The sequence below is a fragment of the Wyeomyia smithii genome, chromosome 2 (assembly GCF_029784165.1).
Source record: "Wyeomyia smithii strain HCP4-BCI-WySm-NY-G18 chromosome 2, ASM2978416v1, whole genome shotgun sequence".
NCBI classification, from domain to species: domain Eukaryota; kingdom Metazoa; phylum Arthropoda; class Insecta; order Diptera; family Culicidae; genus Wyeomyia; species Wyeomyia smithii.
In genome coordinates this window covers 186,963,226-186,981,634 of record NC_073695.1, presented here as the reverse complement: position 1 = coordinate 186,981,634, position 18,409 = coordinate 186,963,226, and the positions used below count along the sequence as shown (strand labels likewise).

General features: G+C 41.4%; 1 protein-coding gene across 12 annotated transcripts in view; it reads right to left on the bottom strand.

The window, feature by feature from the left end:
- Positions 1-5,730: 5,730 nt before the first annotated feature.
- Positions 5,731-18,409, bottom strand: part of LOC129725828 (histone-lysine N-methyltransferase 2C-like) — a 29,080-nt gene continuing 16,401 nt past the window's right edge. For 9 of the 12 annotated variants that reach the window (XM_055682103.1, XM_055682093.1, XM_055682106.1 and 6 more), the window contains 5 exons: positions 17,908-18,252; positions 16,596-16,715; positions 7,724-15,880; positions 6,940-7,659; positions 5,731-6,884 (listed from right to left, as the gene is read on the bottom strand). In XM_055682103.1, coding sequence (XP_055538078.1) covers positions 6,609-6,884; positions 6,940-7,659; positions 7,724-15,880; positions 16,596-16,715; positions 17,908-18,252 — 9,618 coding nt within the window. In that variant the 3' untranslated portion in view covers positions 5,731-6,608. The remainder of the gene's footprint in view (positions 6,885-6,939; positions 7,660-7,723; positions 15,881-16,595; positions 16,716-17,907; positions 18,253-18,409) is intronic. The other 3 variants (XM_055682095.1, XM_055682099.1, XM_055682105.1) reach the window with 3 other exon arrangements.

The window sequence follows — 18,409 nt, the reverse complement described above, 5'->3', positions numbered from 1 at the left end:
TGTAAAAGGCAATTGGCACAGCGAAAATACTTACTCTCTTTCACAGTACATGTATAATTTTTGTTAGAACAGCTGCCGCAAATGAGGCATTTCTAGGCCATGTTACAAAATTTAGATCCACGGCCATATCGTTGGCAAATACGGCATTGAGTGATATGCTTTTCTCCTCCGCCAAATTTTCTATACGTTGCACGGATTCAATTCTGGCAATCCAGGAGTTGTGGAATGGACACCATACAACGGAGCAGAATTCTAAGATAGACCGCACTAGAGAGAAATACAGCGATCTGAGACAAAACGGATCACGAAACTCGTTGGCTATCTTAAACATGAATCCGAGTTGTCGATTAGCTTTAGCGATGATCTCGTTGTAGTGCAGTTTGAAAGATAGCGCAGTATCCAAAATAACTCCTAGGTCTCGATTTTGCGTCACTCTAGATAGAGGCTGACCGGACATAGTATAATCAAATAAGATTGGCTTCCTTGTCCGATAGAAGGAGATGACACTACATTTCTGAACGCTTACAGAAAGAAGGTTTCTAGAGCACCATAGGCTGAAAATATTCACCAGTTGCTGGAGCTCAACGCAGTCCGCATAATTTGTCACGACTTTATAGAGTTTAACGTCATCGGCGTGCAATTTACGGCAACCTTCCGGAAGTAACAAAGAAATATCATTGATGAATATCTTGAAGAGTAGCGGTCCTAGGTTGCTACCTTGCGGGACTCCAAAGGCATTCGTGAACTGTGCAGAAAACTCACTTTCTATCTTCACACAGAGTGTTGGATTCATCAAGTAGGAACCAAGCCATTGCACGAGAGTAGATGAAACTCCAAGTTTTCCAAGTTTAGCCAAAAGTACCCTGTGGTCTACTCGATCGAACGCCGCTTTTTGATCGGTGTATACTGCATCTATTTGAACGCCGTTACTCATATTTCTCAAGCAAGTTGAAGAGAATTCGGCTTAATTAGTCGTAATCGAGCGTGATGCCTCTGTAGTTTTTCACGTCACGTCTATCACCTTTCTTATACACGTGAAACATAATGAAGGATTTCCAACTGGAGGGAAACACGCGTTGTCGAAGAGATAAATTGAACAGGAGGCATAGCGGATGAATAAGGACAGAGGCACATCGTTTCAGAACGTATGACGGAATTCCATCAGGGCCAACAGCGAAGGATGATTTCAGTTTATCAATGGCAGTAGTGATGTGACGGCTTGTTATTTCAAGCAGATTGAAATCAATAACATATCTAGGAAGGTAACTTAAAGCAGTATCAACCTGGGCATCGGAAGCAGTATGCTCATGAAAATTGTGATGAAAGCTACGGGTAAATAGAGTACATTTTTCAAGCAATGTGCTGCCGTGACAATCACCAAGAAACATCTACTGGGAAACCATCTTCTTTACGCTTAGAATTCACGAACGACCAAAATATTCGTGGATTCCGTCTGAGGTTACCCTGCATTCTGGAGGTGTACCGTTTGTAAAGGAAGCGGTTATATTTTCTGTATAACTTGCTGATTTCATTGAATCGATGCTTCGAAATTGGACAACGCGCTTTACAATAATGTCGCAACGCCGTGGAACGCTGTTTCTTGAGATGCCGAAGACGGGGATTAGACCAAGCGAGTTTTCTTAGAGGTCTTCGAGGAGGAACAATACGGTAGATTGCTGATTTGATAGCACAGTTAAAGTACTCAATAGTATCATTTATAGGTGGGGAGGATTCCAAGAATTGCCCATCGGTGCGAGAGAAAGCAATACTTAACGATTAAAAATCAGCTCTACAAAAATTAAGACATGGAAAGTCACCAATGTTCTCAAATTGTACGGGTGCAGTTACATCTATCGTTAGATCTAATGCAGGGTGATTCGTATCAAGCGGCAGTAAGGACTCACTCGCTTCAGTGAGTTCACATGAAGTGGCGTCATTCACTAGCACCAGATCTAGTAAACGATCGTAGTCGTTAGTAGCGTGGTTCACTTGGGTCAGGTTGTTTAAACTAAACCCGTCTAGCAAAGCGGAACAGGCAACAGATAATCGTGAATGAATCAGATCAATTGAAGGAATGCCATCGCTCCCACGTTTCCAAATTACGCCCGGCTGATTGTAGTCTCCAAATAGAAACGATAGATCATTTTGGTCTAAGCGAGAGGTAACGGAGCTGATAGAGTTGATATGGTTTTCGACAGCGGTCATATCGGATCTACGATCGGGAGGAAGATAGACTACTCCCAAACTAATGCTGCGAGTTGGCATGGAGATTCTAATCCAGAGCTGTTCAATGGTGTCACTTATAGGAGTCGGGTCAACACAGCTATTAAGGCGTTTAGATACAGCTATCAGTACACCAACACCACGCGACTTGCAGCTGTTATGACGATTACGATCGCAGCGATAGACAGTGAATAAACTGCCAAGAAGTTGTGCGGAGTCAATACGATCGTCGAGCCAGGTCTCGGTTAATACAATAATGTCGTGGTCACATTCAGTAGCCGTCAAGAAAAAGTCGTCAATTTTGGTACGAAGTCCACGAACATTTTGGTAGTAAATCCGAAGTCCAGAGGAATGGTTATCAGCCGCAAGGCTACGTTCTGCGAACACTGGCGGCGGGACGTCAGGTTGCCGAAGACTGAAAGTGCATTACGGATCAGCGGAGGGAACTGAAGTTACTTCCATAGTACGTGAGCTAGTGCATCCCAGTGTTCCGCTAGTAGGTAGTGCAGTGTCGGGTGACATTCAGCAATCTTTTCTTTGATTACTGAATATACGGTAATAAACTGTCAAAATGAAAAAAAATTATGTTTGTTGTCCAATTTTTTAGCGCGCACTAAGTGAAAATTTGTGATGTTGAGTATGAGATTATTTAAATAAATGGTTCTGGAGCTTATAGGGCCTGAACGTCAACCATTGAGACGTGGAGGAAGTTATGGTGAATGGAATAATTAATTATTCTTGTTTATTTTTAAGTTCAGTGGAGGGAGATGGCGAAAGGTCATCGGATGGACGGATCGGACTTCGGCGACTCATTACTCGAAAATCAATCTTATCTTTGTGATATGAAGGTAAAAGTTAAATAAATAATGAACAAAAAATCAACTTTCCCTAAGTACCACAGAGCAAGGGCCAAGCTTATGGATTCTCTCCGGAAACAGAAAGTGACGTTTACAATGCAAATAAGGGATGTGCTTGCTAGCCGCAACCCCGCGCTTGTAATACCCATTTACGACTTTTTAAGAGATATCAAGTATCGAATTTGATTATCTCTATGCTTTTTCTCCTAATTTCTCCCAACACAACAATCTTAAAAAGTTTCACGCTAATTTCATTTTTTTTCTTCTTTCTTTCGTTCATCTTTTTTATAGAAACATGAATCATCGCTTCTTTTTGAGAGACATGATCCACCGAACTCAGATATAAGTTTTGATTTCAAAGAGATAAGGAACCATCACCCTCAACGAATAGTAGTAAGGATTAGTATTTAGTTATAAAGAGAAAAACTTTGATGTTAATGTTAGTCGTAGACTTAAATGACATGTATTTTTAAATTGTATTTTTAAAAGAGAAAAGATGGGGGGTTTTTATGCCTGTTTGAGGAGGAGCAGTCGGGATACAGTCTCTACTCAAGCTGGCTTTTCCTTACTCCAAATGATATTCGGCCCCGTTATGCTTCGCGGTTGGGCCTAAATAAATATTAGAGTTAAAAAAAAATCAACTTTCAACGTGTCTCAAAATTTATACAAAGAATTCCCACTGAACTGATATTGCAGTAATCTGACGGACGGTTGCTGAAACTTATCAGCAAAGTGCTGTCAAAATATTCGATATCCGACATTACTGAATGTTCGGGAATGCTTTGAACATTGCTGGAAATTCAGTAAAAGTCCGTCAAACATGAATGACATTTTACATTGCTGAAAATTCAGCAAAGTAGCGTCAAAATGAATGACATGTCATATTGCTGAAACGTTCAGTAATATTTCATTGCTGAAATGATTACTTAAGTTTCAGCGTGGCAAAATTCAGTAAAAGTTTACTGAATTTCAGTTAAGAAAGTTTGGTGTGAGACCCTTTCGAGAGTTGTAACAAAAACATCATATCAAGAAGACTGGCATCTCTAGATCGATCCCATACAAATGACAAGCGTCAAATCAAACAGCCCACTCCAGCTAATAAAGGTGGAAGTTTGCTATGAAAGTGCTGGTAATACATCGCTGCAAAGAGAGAGTGTGCGTATGTGGTAGTCCAGCCTGTACGTTCGGCTTGCATTCGCATCGCCAGCACACATACTAACATGCGTCAGTTCCACTTTTACTCAAAAGACTGCGCTGCCAAAACTGTCGCTCAATCTCAGGCAGAGTTCCCAGTCTTCTTGATATGATGTTTTTGGTTGTAACGAGAGTCGGACAATTATGCTGGTGCAACTTATTTTACAACGCAATAAATCACTGTAGACTAGTAAAACACAGTAAATTTCACTATCTTCGGATTGCAGGCACTCAGATACTACACTTTAGCACGACAAAACCCGAAAAATAACAACCGGTGATATGGTAATATAATCAAAATAACGGAGCTAAATCACGGCGATGTAAACAAACTGAACAGCGTTGCCAAAAACAAAAAAGCGTTGTGGTTTGAGGGGTTATATACCTTTTTAGTTTTCAAAAAACCGAAAAAAAAATATTGTATTATCTTCAAATACAACATCTTGAGAACATTTTCACACATTTTCATAAAGATCTGAGCAATAGGAAGAAAGTTAGAGCGATTTGCAGCGCGCCTCGCCACGGCTGCATAAGCTTAACTTGAAACTTTACACGCGATTATCTCGGAATAGTGTTTTCCGAAAAATGACTTTGCCGTGATCCTGATTGCGGGAAAACTACTGAACCGATTTTCTTCATCTTTTTTTTTAAATTTTCATTATCAAATTCGCCGGTCCTTGAACGATCGCTTTTTGAAACATACAGTTACATTTTGCTGCAAAAAAAAATTTAATGCAATTTTTAGCGCTCAAAACGTGCATTTTTTGGGAAATACGTTCCCGTTTGCACTGAAAACAAAACACTCATAAAAGCGTTCGTTCAAGGACCAGGCACACTTCTAAACTAATGAAATAATATAAGTTTTTTGATTTCGGTTGACCGGCTGAGTCTCTATCAGGATCACCGCAAGCCTCTGCAAAAAAATAGCGTTTCGGGGAAACGGCCATTACTCCAGTAATAATTGGTGTATCTCAAAATCGAACGTATTTTTTTGTTGTTGATAAACTGTACTTTCAGAAAAATACCCCTTTTATGCAATGAAAAAGGTGCTATGCACTTAAAAATAGATTCAAACATCCCTCATTTTTCTCGACCAAAAAGGTATATAACCCCTTAAGGGACTTATTACAGAAGACAAGGCGGGCGGCGAATTACTCGCCTGGCCAATTTTGGTATTACAGATGACGAGTCGGCTAGATTCCGGACGAGTAGCTCGTCTGCGAAACTGCTCGACTCGATCGTGACTCAGCTGTCGCCAACCAAGTTTCACTTGCGTTTCCTAATACCGATGAGATATATGCAGGTGAGGAAGAAAAAGGTCTGTTTAGTAGCGAGAAATAGACGAAAAAGCCCCAAACTTTACGTATACATAACTTAACAGTGCACAAAGTGCCAACGAAATTGTTCGAACAGCGTAATCAAAGGCGTGGTGATAGTATATTATACACAAGAAAAAAATGCTTGAACTATTCAGTTTAATATCGCGTGCATTAAAGCTTATTTACAAAACCTGGTGGAATACAAATACACTTGTGATTGCTCGGACCACAATTGCGCACCTACTTCTACTTGCTACCTGGTTGGATACTTCTCCTTAGAAGTCCGAAGAAATCAATCAATATCGCGAATATCTTGCTCCCACCTGTTTACCAACAACCTTCTTCATAGTATACAAAATATATATATATATTGCAAAATATTTGTCTGAAAATATAGACATATTTCCATTGTGATTCAGTGTTTGTTTTTCTCCCTCTGCTCGTTTGTTTATTGTTCCAAGTACTTTTGTAGCCCCTAAGTATACTTTCTAATAGTTGTCATAGCTTAATCCCAGATTTTATCCGTGTATTTACTTCAAATTTAAAATATACTACGCCTATCTACCGAAGTTTCACTATGCTTGTCTACGTTTTCTATTAATCCACTAATTAGATGTATCGCCCTTCTAAGACTGCTTACTTAGGTGCTTCTAGCTAAAGCATTTTCTTGTGACAGACATTTTTGCTACTGTTTTTACTGAAGAGAACGAACGAAAAATTGCTACTCGGTAACCGACACAATAGAAATGAATAAATTCTTCATACTTCTCGCACTATTGCGTACAAAGAACATTGCTCCAACATAATTCCACTTAAGACTAGCTCATTTTCTTGCTTGCAAATAAACAACTTGTCTTGTCATATCATAGCTGTGACTTTTTACTTAAAACTACGTTGATTAATCTAAACGAATAAGAATATTTAACAGCGATACAACTAAATAAATCTGCAACTATTAAATACACTGTGAAAATTTAAAAAATATAGTACACAATATGTATCATTTGTCCGAGACCTAATTCATCCATTTCTTGCAGTTGGGAGCACCGCACATACAGGAAATCTTATGCGCGTCATCTTCAATATCAAACTTGTAGTCATATGACAGTTCTTCGCCACGGTTGATGCGTCGTTTAGCAAAGATGATGATGCGGAGCTCTCTTTCGACTTCGACGATTTCCGTTACGCAGTTCGGATTGCACGAGTGATTGATGTAACGAGCCAATCCACCAGAAAGTGTCGCATCAACTACGCGTTCCTCGTCCAGTCGGAACATGTAGATACCGCGATTCTATAGAAACAAAAAGATAGGCATTTCGTTTGCAAACAGTACTCTACTCTCTTACCCTCGCTTCATACTGCTTTTCCCGAAGCTCTGAAACTTCTGTACGAATGACTTCCCCGATATACTCAATCACCATAGTATGCTTTTCTAAGTCTCGAGCAGCATACAATCCCAAACCTTGAATCTTCGAACGTGCTAGGAATACATTATTACGCCACTCGAGCTTCATTTTTTTGTATTGCGAACTTTTGGAATGTACAAATTGTTTGCTGTACGGACAGGCTACTTCTCCGGCAGGAGAACTAGTCGGAACGAATGCTGGACGCTGACTGACAGATCCAGTCCGCTGGGTATGAGGTTTCTTCCAGGTAAGTGTATGTTTCAGTTTAGGTTCTGTTCGAGCTGCTCCGGAAGGATTGATCGCCAACGGAAGTTCCAGCAAAGGATTTCTACCGTACTTAAAACGATAGTCAGTTAGCGTCTCAATGCCTGGCAAACTTTCCAAAATTCGCACCACAGCTGGTTCGGTCAGACCGAATAAGTCTTCTCCGGAAACATACTTTGGGAATAGCTGAACAATGTGGTTTTCCTTCCGAAGGACAGCCATTGGTTCCAAAATCCGTTGCCAAACGGCCTTGGGAGTATTATCCCTCAGTTCGATATCTTCTTCTGCAGGTTCTTGAACCAGCACTCGAAACTCGGGTCTGCCACAAACGTCCGCTATGGAACATACATAGCGACAGCGTTTATTGGGTCGTCGCATGGACCAGTAGAATCGCATCTGAAAATAAACAATTTTGGTTTTGTCAAGTAACGGTCTAAAAAGGACAAAATAGTATACTTACGATTTTGTATCCAATTGGATATATATAGTTTGGCGTATGGAAGTTCTGCAGCTGGTGAGGTAATAATTGGCCCACGTTTAAAAAGATCAAACTTCCAACCCGTAAGAGATTGTTGGATTCGGAATGATGCATCACAGAAGCCACCTGTCGACTCTCATCTCTATCAACGTACACCCGCCGCTGAACGCTAAGTGTCGTCAATTCGGAATCTTTTTCTGTTTTCGATGCATGTGACTGACACATCGTTGTTTTATTCTTGTAAAAAACACAATTATCCTTCATAGCGCAACTGAGATGGTACACATTAGCGCATCGGGTCTTGAAACACTTGATTGTTGCGCCCAGGTTATTGCAGAAGGCACATACAGAGCTAAGGCTTTGCTGTAGAGCATTCTCTAGGTTCATTAAAGCACCGTTGATCGTTTCGTATACCCCATCCGACCAGAGAGCGCAATTCAAATGGACCCATTTATCTACGTCATAATTCAGCAATCGCGACGGGCCATCTGCCACCCCATCGCCAATGGTATGACAGAAAATACAGCGACGTGTGTCATCAGGCATTCTCGGAGTCGGTGTTACAGTGATGTTCATTCGAAACAGCATCTCAGTAATTTCCTTTTCTGTTGCTTTTTTATAACGATGAATAATAAAGCAATTTGATGCAAAGAATTTATACTTGACACCTCTAAACTGCTTCAACGGCGGACCTATTTCTTTATCCGCTTCATCGAACTTCTTTTTTCGCTCATTTATTAACGAATCCCGACTGTCGACGGATTTGAAGCTAGCCATGCTTACATCAGCATCATCCATCATTTCTTGTTTAACATCTGTATTGTTAATGCTGAGGTTGTCATCCATATCGAGATCAAACTTCAAAGAAAGGCTTTCACGAAGCTTACTTGCTTCACTACCAAGAAGTTTATCCTCGAGAATATTTGTAGGTCGCCATTGAAACTGACGATAACACACTTTACCGCAGAAATAGAGTTCTTCGGATTCCAACTCCTGATTGCTGTTATTGGTTAGCAAAGGAAATTCCGACGGTTTTGCAGTGATTAATGTGTTTAGTATAACTACATCACAATGCCGACAAAATTTGGCAGCCCCATTTAAAATAGTTTGAATATCAATCGGAGCACCTTCTTTCCCATCGCGTCCTTTCGTCCTATACAACCCAAGCTTTTGACTAGGGGGAGTAGTAGTACGCTCTACGATTTTATATGCCATAGGTGGTGGAATTTCTAGAATGTTGGCTAGGTCTCGTAGCACACCAATAATGTCCTCTGCAGCAGAAGATGTTAAAGTTAATGTTACTGTAACATTGCTAGAATCCTTCAGAGGTGTCGGTGGTCCGAATCTGGATTTAATTCCCAAAGGTTCCTTCGTACCTTCGTTTTCTTTATTACTACCAGGAAGTACGCAGCTAACGGACCTGTCAGCACTAAGCGAGATTCCTTTCTTGAGTCGAATCGGAATAGGTGCCACAATTGGAATCATTGGCGACATTCTCTTGTAAACCGTTGTTTGCTCATCTTCGCTACTTTCTTCTTTTATGACACGTAGACCAGGGAAATGGATAGGTGAATCCCAGCGAACATTTTCCGGACTGGAAGTGCTAACGATTGTATCCGGCGAATCCAAATCACGGTCCTTGACAAAGTCATACCGATAGCGTTCATCTGTTTCGAATTTGATTGGTGGAAACTCTTGGTCATAGAAACCTCTCTGGGTTGAAACAGGTACAGGTTCCGGTGGAGGTTCTTTCATTCCGAAAGGTTTAGTATTATAAAAATCGGCCACATTGGGAATTTGCGCGTTCCCGAATGAACCGAACAGGTCACCCGTTGCAATAGAATAGTCCTTAACATTAGTAAACTTGCTCAGTTCACCAGTACCGAACAATTGACAAACTCCGTAGTTGCGTGGTAAAAGAGGTTCAAGAATTTGCATCGGAGGAAGCTGTCGAAGTTGAAGCATCAGCTGATCGATATACGTATCATAGTCTTCTTCGAATTTGGCCGACTTTCTCGGTTTCTTTTTCGCTTGGTGTTGCTCTTTGTTAGAAAGGATCTGCATTTGACGACGATTTTTCTGATACTCTCGTCGCTTTTTCTTTTTCAACTCATGTGCAATTTCAGCTGCTGTTTTCGCTACAACTTCCGCCGCTGGTTCCGTTATTTCCTGTTTATTCGGAGTTAGTTGAGGTTCACGTTTTATAGAATCAGTTGGGGTCGAAACAGGGGATGTGAATACTGGAGACGGAGCAGTTGTTAACTCTTCTGTAAGCTCTTTCTTTACCTCCAAAGGAGTACCAGGTTTTGGCATTTGAGGTGGCGGTGGTTGAAATTGTTGTTGTTGTTGTTGTTCAGAAGGTCTCATAACCGAAGCCTGAACTGGTGTGGGTTCTCTTTTAATAAAAGTCACACTACCTACTTCAGTCGACGGTAGTGGAGGTTGTTGCGGTTGATGTATCTGTTGTTGCAAAGGTTGCGTAATTTGAGTAACCGTCATTTGACCACATTCGGTTTTGACCGTACTCTGCACTGTAATTTGTTGACTGATAGAGCACGCCGCGGCTGCAGCAGAGGCAGCAGCCGCTTGCATCATTTCCTCTTTTTTTATACTAGCAGCCAGCATATTTGCAGCAAGATTTGGAGTTGGATGACTGGCCGATATCGACACAGGCGATGGTTTAGAAACGAACGACGTTTCTCTTGATACCAACTTATTGCTTGTGGTTGTTTTCTGGTGAGACTCAGGAGTAATCGTTGCACCACTGGTAGTCGTGATGGTAACTGCCTGCGTGCTGATTATTTGAATAGCAGGAGGATTTGCTGAAGGTGGAATTACCGGTCGCGCCAATTGAGCTTCTAACGAACTAACTACGCCAAGGCTAGGGGCCCTTTGGTTTGTCATCAAGCTGGGAACTGGACGAGACATCTGCGGTGGCGTTGGTGAAGGCGTTGAAGTGGATCCAGTGTTCTGAAGAAGTTGCTTAAGCAAAACATTTTGACTGTCCGATTCCGACTTTGCTCCTGATGGAGTGGTCATTGTAGAAAATTTGCACCCTCCTCCCATCTGACTGGTAGATGAGCTGACGGAACAAGTGGATGAAATGTTACTATCTTCTGCACTGTCTACTGGTTCGCTTTTAACCACACTAGAAGCTTCAAGACTTAAACGTTTACCAACCGCCTGAGTAATTGTCTCTCGCGGGAATCCGACAGGGACTTCATCAGTTGATTTTGAACGACGAAATGATGGACTTTGGAGCTGATTCTGCAACAAAGTAGACATTGTTGTGGTGTTTGTTTTCATTGGTTGAGAGAGTGTTGCGCTCAAAATGCTGGTTGTTGTAGTTGACATTATTGAAGAGGTGCCGCTAATCAGTTGAGTGCTTGGGCCAGCACTTGAAATTACACCCGGGCGGGAAGTCATGATCAATCCTGGTGGTTGATTCGTTATAGTTGAAACCTCACTAAAATTAACTATCCTAGTTTGAGGTTGCTGCAGAGTACTACTTAGAATACTTGCTATACTGCTAGTGCTACTGCTATCCACACTACTTTTTGGTACTTCCGATGATGGAATGCGCGTTTGACTTTGAATTATGACACCTCCTTGTTGAATCGACTGATGCTGCATTTGTTGATGTTGCTGTTGCTGTAGTTGGAATTGCTGATTTTGTTGTTGCATTTTCAATTGCTGCTGTTGTTGCTGTTGCTGTAACTGTTGCTGATGTTGTTGATGCTGAGGCTGTTGCTGTTGAGCCAGCACAACTAATTGCTGCTGATGTTGGTGCTTCTGCGCTTGTGTTTGGTTTATGTGTTTTTGCATAGACGCACGTACCTGTTTAACGACTAGAATGTTACTACCACTAGAAGATACAGCAGGCGAAATTCGTCCAATTTGCAACTGTTGATTGAGTAGCTTTGTGCCAGGCATAGATGAAATTGATGCTGTAATTGCTCCTGGCTCTGATTTACTGGCATTTGACGCATTGGCCACAGCAGCCGCTGGGAGAATTGTTTTCCCCGAAACGGTTTTCAATATGCTTGCGATAGTTTCTGGTTTGCTCATGTTATCTCCCTTAGGTGGAATCACGGTATCGAAAGTGATGGTAGAAATTGTGTTAGCACCAGTTGATGGCGCCGTTGAAATAACAGTTCCACTAGGCTCAGATTTGAGTTGTCCAACCGATGATGTAACCGTAGTTGAATTGATCGACGACATAATAGAGCGTACTTGTTGCGACACGTTCATTGCATTTATAGTGAGTTCGTTCGGTTGAGACAATGGAGATAATTGGGGCATGGCTGAAACCAGTCGTTGTCCTGCTAGTCCCAAAATTGGACTCTTAGAATTCTCACGTGATTTGGATATAACGTGAACCGGAATTACGCTATGTTTTTTAGTCTCTCCGGAGTGAGAATCGTTCGAGCCTTCTTGGGACGCCATAGGGGGTTCCACCTCTGATACCGTAGTTTCTGCTCTCGATGCGTCATCGACACATCCTGCGTCAACCTTATCAATCCCCGATAGTTGTTCCACATCTTCTTGACCAATGGAACTATCCGGAGAAATAGAGTCATCTTCAAATATTTTTGTCGGCAATGAGGTGTCTTGGGTAACTGTCAGCGAGGATAGCTTTGCATAACTTAAGCTCGGTGATGGAGCTTTTGGTTTAGATTTCGCAATTACATTATCAATTTGACTGGATGATCCCTGTGTTGTTATTTGTTGCATTTTAAGTTGCGATGTATGTGGTCCCTGGCTGTGATGCTGTTGTTGATGTGGTTGCAGATTGTTCGGCGTTCTCGGAAAAGTTTTTGTAATGAAGGCGGAGGACTGCGGCAGATTTAAGGACGATAGAGTCACAATGCTAGTGGTGTTAATTTTCTGGCCAGCTACGGAAATCACTGTACCAGATGGTTGATTTTTTGAGATATTGGACAAGGAGATTGCTGTTGAATTAACAATCTTTTTAGATTGACTCTGCTTTTGTTGGTTAGAGGAGCCTTCTGCCGGCGTTTTCGGTGGGGTGGCGGTCATCGGAAAACTTTTCAGTATCGGTACAGAAATGGTAGTGTTCCCAATAGATAATTTAGCTGTTGTCTCTGTAGCATCTTTTACAAGTTTCTTGTGTGCTGCTGACACAGTTGTAACAATTGGTGGTCGGTTTTGTAGTAATGTCTGTTGAATAGAAATGCGTCCAGGATAGGTTATAGGCTTTGGGCTTTGCTGAAGACCTACTGAAATAACACTGGTATCCTTAGAAGGAGTCTTCATTCCTATTTTCGCATTATCATTCCCAATTGGCTCTTTACCTTCCTCATCAGATTTTGTATCTGAATCTTTAGGACGACTATCAATCATAGCCTCGAAATCTTCTGTGGTGGCAATATTTCGTTCATTATTTTGTCCCTTCTCACTACTCTCGACTGATACGAATCGAACACCTGAGTGCTCACCGTCCTTCATGATGGCTGTTTTGTTTAAGTCACTCTTGTCACTATCTTTTCCATTGTCAACGCAGTCAACTACAACATCTTGCACAAACAAATCATAATCACTGCTTACAATTTGTGCACCAAGTGGACTTGCACCAATCTCATAACCCGAGTGACTAAATGACTCCATGATGTCATCTCCCTCAGCAGCTGGTTGAGCAACCGAGCTTAGCGAAACTTCCTTTGCAACAAGTCTCTTATCATTCTCATCATCATAATCGAGCACTCTTTGTTTCTCATCAGGACTGCTATCAATAACGACGATATCATCTACGGAACTTTCCCTGGTTGCTGGTTGTCCAGACTTTTGGACAATAGTTAGTCGGTTTCGCATCATCGCTGCAACAGCTTTTTTGGCGGCATCAACCTGCTGCGCTCCCGCCATGGATCCAGAGCTGCTAGCAGACTGAGAGGATTGTTTGCTGACATACGGCTGCTGCTGCGGCTGTTGCTGTTGTTGATGTTGCTGCAGATGACCCATTGGATTGGGAGCCTTCTGATTTCTAGCGTTACCCCACATAGGGGAACCTCCACGAAGACCAAGTTTGATGTATCCATATTTTCCGAAACATGGTAGCATAGGAACTGGATTTCCTGCAATGTTACCTCCACCTCCTCCACCGCTACCATTATTTCCGTTATTATTGCCAGGACCACCGGACGAAGATTCCATCGAATCCTGTTGCATATATTGATTGGACGCACTTGGAGGACGTCTAATCATTTGAGACTGAGCTGTTTGCTGTTGCTGCTGTGGTTGTTGTGGTGGTGGCTGTTGCTGCTGCTGTTGCTGGTAATATAGCATGGGACTCGGCGGCATAGGTGAGGATGATGGTGTGTTACTTCCACCTTGACTCAAAAGTGGCGAAGGTGGTTGCTGATGAACAGGACTCTGTTTAGCAAAATTCATTTGTTGTTGACTCTGTTGCTGCATCTGGTTAAGCTGCTGTTGAATATGTTGTTGTTGATGCTGCTGCTGTAACTGTTGTTGCATTTGTAGTTGCTGAGGATGCTGCTGAGATAGTTGTTGTTGCTGCATCATCTGCGGCAATTGCTGTTGTTGTTGTTGCTGTTGAATGATTTGCTGTTGCTGTTGAAACTGTTGTTGCATCATTTGCTGACGCTGCTGTTGTATTTGCTGCATTCGTTGTTGCTGCTGTTGTATCATTTGTATATTTTGCTGCTGCTGTTGCTGTTGCTGCTGCTGCTGCTGGGGTGTACCAGGTGACATGATCGGTTGAGGACTTCCAAGTGGGGAGTTGTAACCTGGCTGCATTGGTCTTATGCTGGGATTTTGTTGCATTATTTGATGTTGTTGTTGCTGTTGCTGTTGCTGCTGTTGTAATGCATTGGTCATACGCATTCGCACATTTGGATCATTTGGTATAATCTGTGGACGAACGAAGCGATTTTGTGGTTGTTGCCCCATCATCTGATTTTGAACAACGATATTTTGTTGTGGATATTGTCCACCCGGACTGGTTACCATCCGACCTTGGGCAATTTGCTGACCGGATACCCGATGTTGTGGAGAAGTCATTCTTGGAGCTGGTGAAGTCAGTCTTCCAGGTATTGATGGCGACGGGGAGGGGCCCGGACTGAACGGATTATCATCGGCGGCTTGCGAATGCGGTGTTCCAATACGTGGTGATTGCTGCATCGTGTTGTACGGAGACATTGCACTGTTCGAGTTTGTATGCTGACTAGGACTTTGCATAACAGAATTGACACTAGCTGGGCCTGGACTTTGAGACATGAGCGGACCAGGAGAATGCAGTGGACTTTGATTAGGTTGAAGAATTGGGTTATTCAACGGTGATTGCGCCGGCGCTTGATGGATAATATTTTGCTGTGAGCTTGGCGATGGGGACATCAATGGCGAAGGAGGTGCAATTTGTGCTGGAGAACTTCCAGGTGCCGATGCCAAGTTGGCCTGAATCTTCGCTTGCTGTTTGGTTTTATATTCCTGAATAAGAAGAGTGTGTTGTCTTTGTTGCTTTCTAGCATTATCTAATTGTTTTTGAACAATTGCATGATCCGATGTTATTTGTGTCAATTCTTTCATGTCGGCCTCGGAAAGCTCGTTTCCAACTTTTTTCAACTGACGCTGTTTGGTATTCAACTGTTTTTTCACCTTTCTAAGCTTACCAATCTCAGTTTCATAGAATTTAAGTTGATTAGTCAACGAAGTGTTTTGTTGATTCATCCAATTTTCGTAAGTGACCTGAATCTGGCGCTCCTGATCGTTAGTAATATTTTCGGGTGGAACAGGCGGTGCCGGCTGTAGATTTGCCTGATATGTTTGAATAGGTTTATGCACTGGTTCCGCAGCTTGTATAGGTTGAGTACCGCTTGTGCTCGGAGTCATTGGACCAGCCGCTTTATTGAGAGGATTGATTAAATTAGCAATCGCTCCTCCTGGTACCGGAGTCTGAGGACGCCATTGTGGATTAATTCGCTGCTGCTGCATAATATACTGACCGCCAGTAGGAGATTGAATTTGACCCGGTTGTGGTTGTTGTATATGCGGTGGCAGCTGACCAGGGTTTTGTCCTGGAAGTAAATTTTGCTGCACTACTCGCATGCCTTGCTGTTGTTGCGGCTGCTGCTGCTGCTGATTATTCAGCAGAGTTTCGTAATCCTGCAAATAGAACAAAACAACCTTGTAGATTCAGAGTTTTTGTTGATTTACATTCAAACAAAACTAGAAAACTAGCAAAATAAAAACTAAATAAAATATTATATAATTTCTTCAATGCAACATAATTTAATTATATATTCGCCATTGGTAGGTATATTCCGCAAGGAAAACGCATAAGTAATTTTTGTATAGAATGATATAACAAATTTATCAGAGAGTCGATGAAAAGAGATTTTACTTTGAATGCGTAATTAATTATCTGAATTGGTGAAGACTTGATGAATTTTGGGGTGAGTTGCTTTATCACACAAATACGTGTGCCTTCCATGACTATGAAATTGCTTATTTCCATCGTTGCTAACGCGATCACTGTGATATATTTTTTCCGTTTTACAGGGGCTCGTGAGTTAAGAATTTGGGAGTGCTATAAGAGACTGCTGGAGTTAGTATTGATCAGCATCTTGTCTATTGATTTTCATTCAGTGACGATAAAAATAATATCGTTTGAAATCTAAATTTGATATATTATAGCTTACACAATTTTAACTGGTAATGCAACTGCGTAATAAAATAGCACACTATTTACAAATAAAATGTTTAAACAAAAGCAAACCTCGAACTATTTCAAGCTACTAACAAAGAAAAGTATTTCCAGTGTTTGGAAAGGCAGAGATGCACGCATTAAATCGAGTTTTGCCCACAGCAAAACTCTTACCTGTTCGCTTAACATATTCGATTGCAGGGTGTTGTGATTGGTGACATCGTTGATTGCCAGCTGACCGGCCTGCTCTCGTTTTTCTTGTTCCAGTAAATCTTCCAACAGCAGTCTTTGCTCCTGTAACAGTTTGAATTTCTTTCTCAGTGTTGAGAGTAAACATTTGTCTGTAGTTATTAGTAGAAGCAAGCAAAACCACAACGGTGCAAAAGGAGCACACGCAATACAAAAGAAAAAATCGTGATCTAAAAAACGCACGTGCATCTGTGTCATTATTCGTAATGCTATCACTACTGCTGATGATGATGTGCGTATTTTTGTGCAAATCTGTTATTACTACATGACAAGCAGATGCATTCGAATCAGCCAAAAGGGGAAGTATTTTTCGGAAAAGTCAGATTCTTTTATTCCTGTTAAAAAACTTTGAAATAATTTAGGAACGGTTTCAGTATTTTTCTTGTGTACTATTTTCTACATTATTGTGGAAGTGAACCTGAAAAATGATTAAACAAAACTCATTCTAGTCATTGAGTTAAACAATTTAAAGCATGATAAAGATATTTCAATCAGAATTCCCTAGACTTATAGAATATAAGGCAATTTTTTTCTTTGGCCTTCGAACTTTTTGCAGCAAAAAGGAACTTTCGTTTATTAACGACCAATAAGACGACTAGCTTTGTACTAGCAAGTTATGGTTGAACTCAAACAGCGTTGTAAATGCTTATGTTTTCTCTTTGTAGAAAACATTTCAACGTAAATTTACAGATGTTACACAGTTCAAAAGGATTTCGAAAGTTTCAAGCTCATAGATCTAAATCTGAGGCTAAATTTCAACTAAATGGTAACTTGAACCACTTTCCGGAAACCCGCACGGAGAATATTGGAAGAAATAGACAATTGTCAGCAACACTGATGGGTGAAAAATCACATTTTCAAATGTATAACTAATAGAGAAATGTTCTATTGTTCTAGAAAGAACTCTACTCTGCATCACAAACCCGTAATAGGTTTGAGAGAACGCGACTAAATAAAATTTGCAAATTTTTTTATTGTGTACCGATAAACTGATGAAACATCAACTAACCATCAATAATAACTTCAATTTCCCACCCTTCTTTGCTTTTCTGTTCATTTAACAAACGGTTGTGAAAATGAGATGACACTATGGCAAGGGTATAGAGAGAGCTAAGAGGAACACTAGAGAACACCATCTGCAGGACAGTTGATTGCGGTGCGCTTTATATACTTCGTTCTAAATGCTGATTTCCGTGATTTGTGTAAAGGCAGGAAGTGACGGGCTGACTTGGCTCACCTTTAGCAGCAACGAACGTCGGGCATGAGTGGTAGAGAGTGACGTTGGTGAGGTAGCGCCACTACAGTAATAATTACTGCGATGTGAATAGTTGCGCGGCCCCGCTAGAAGGTTAGAATCGGCTAGGACAGGAGAACCTCCAAGGCAAGACTGCTGATATGGCTGCACTGGTCCGCATTGGAAGGAACCCGTTAAGGGAAAAGAAGGAAGTGGTTGTGTTGATGGTATTGGTAGCATAGGTGGTAGTGATGTTGACAAGGGCACAGTTTGTGATTGCAGTTGAGGATCAGGTTGTGGTGCTGACGACGGCAGCGGCTGTGATGGAGGCGTTACTTCAGAAATTTTCTTTACGCAAATGGTTTATGGTTGAGCAAAGAAGAACAACGATTATGTTCAAGTATGATTTAAAAAAAATGTTAGAGAAAAAATTTAGAAATAAGGACAAATATTTTCATTGTATGTACACACATGCATGAAAAGATAATAATTGCAAAAGAAAATT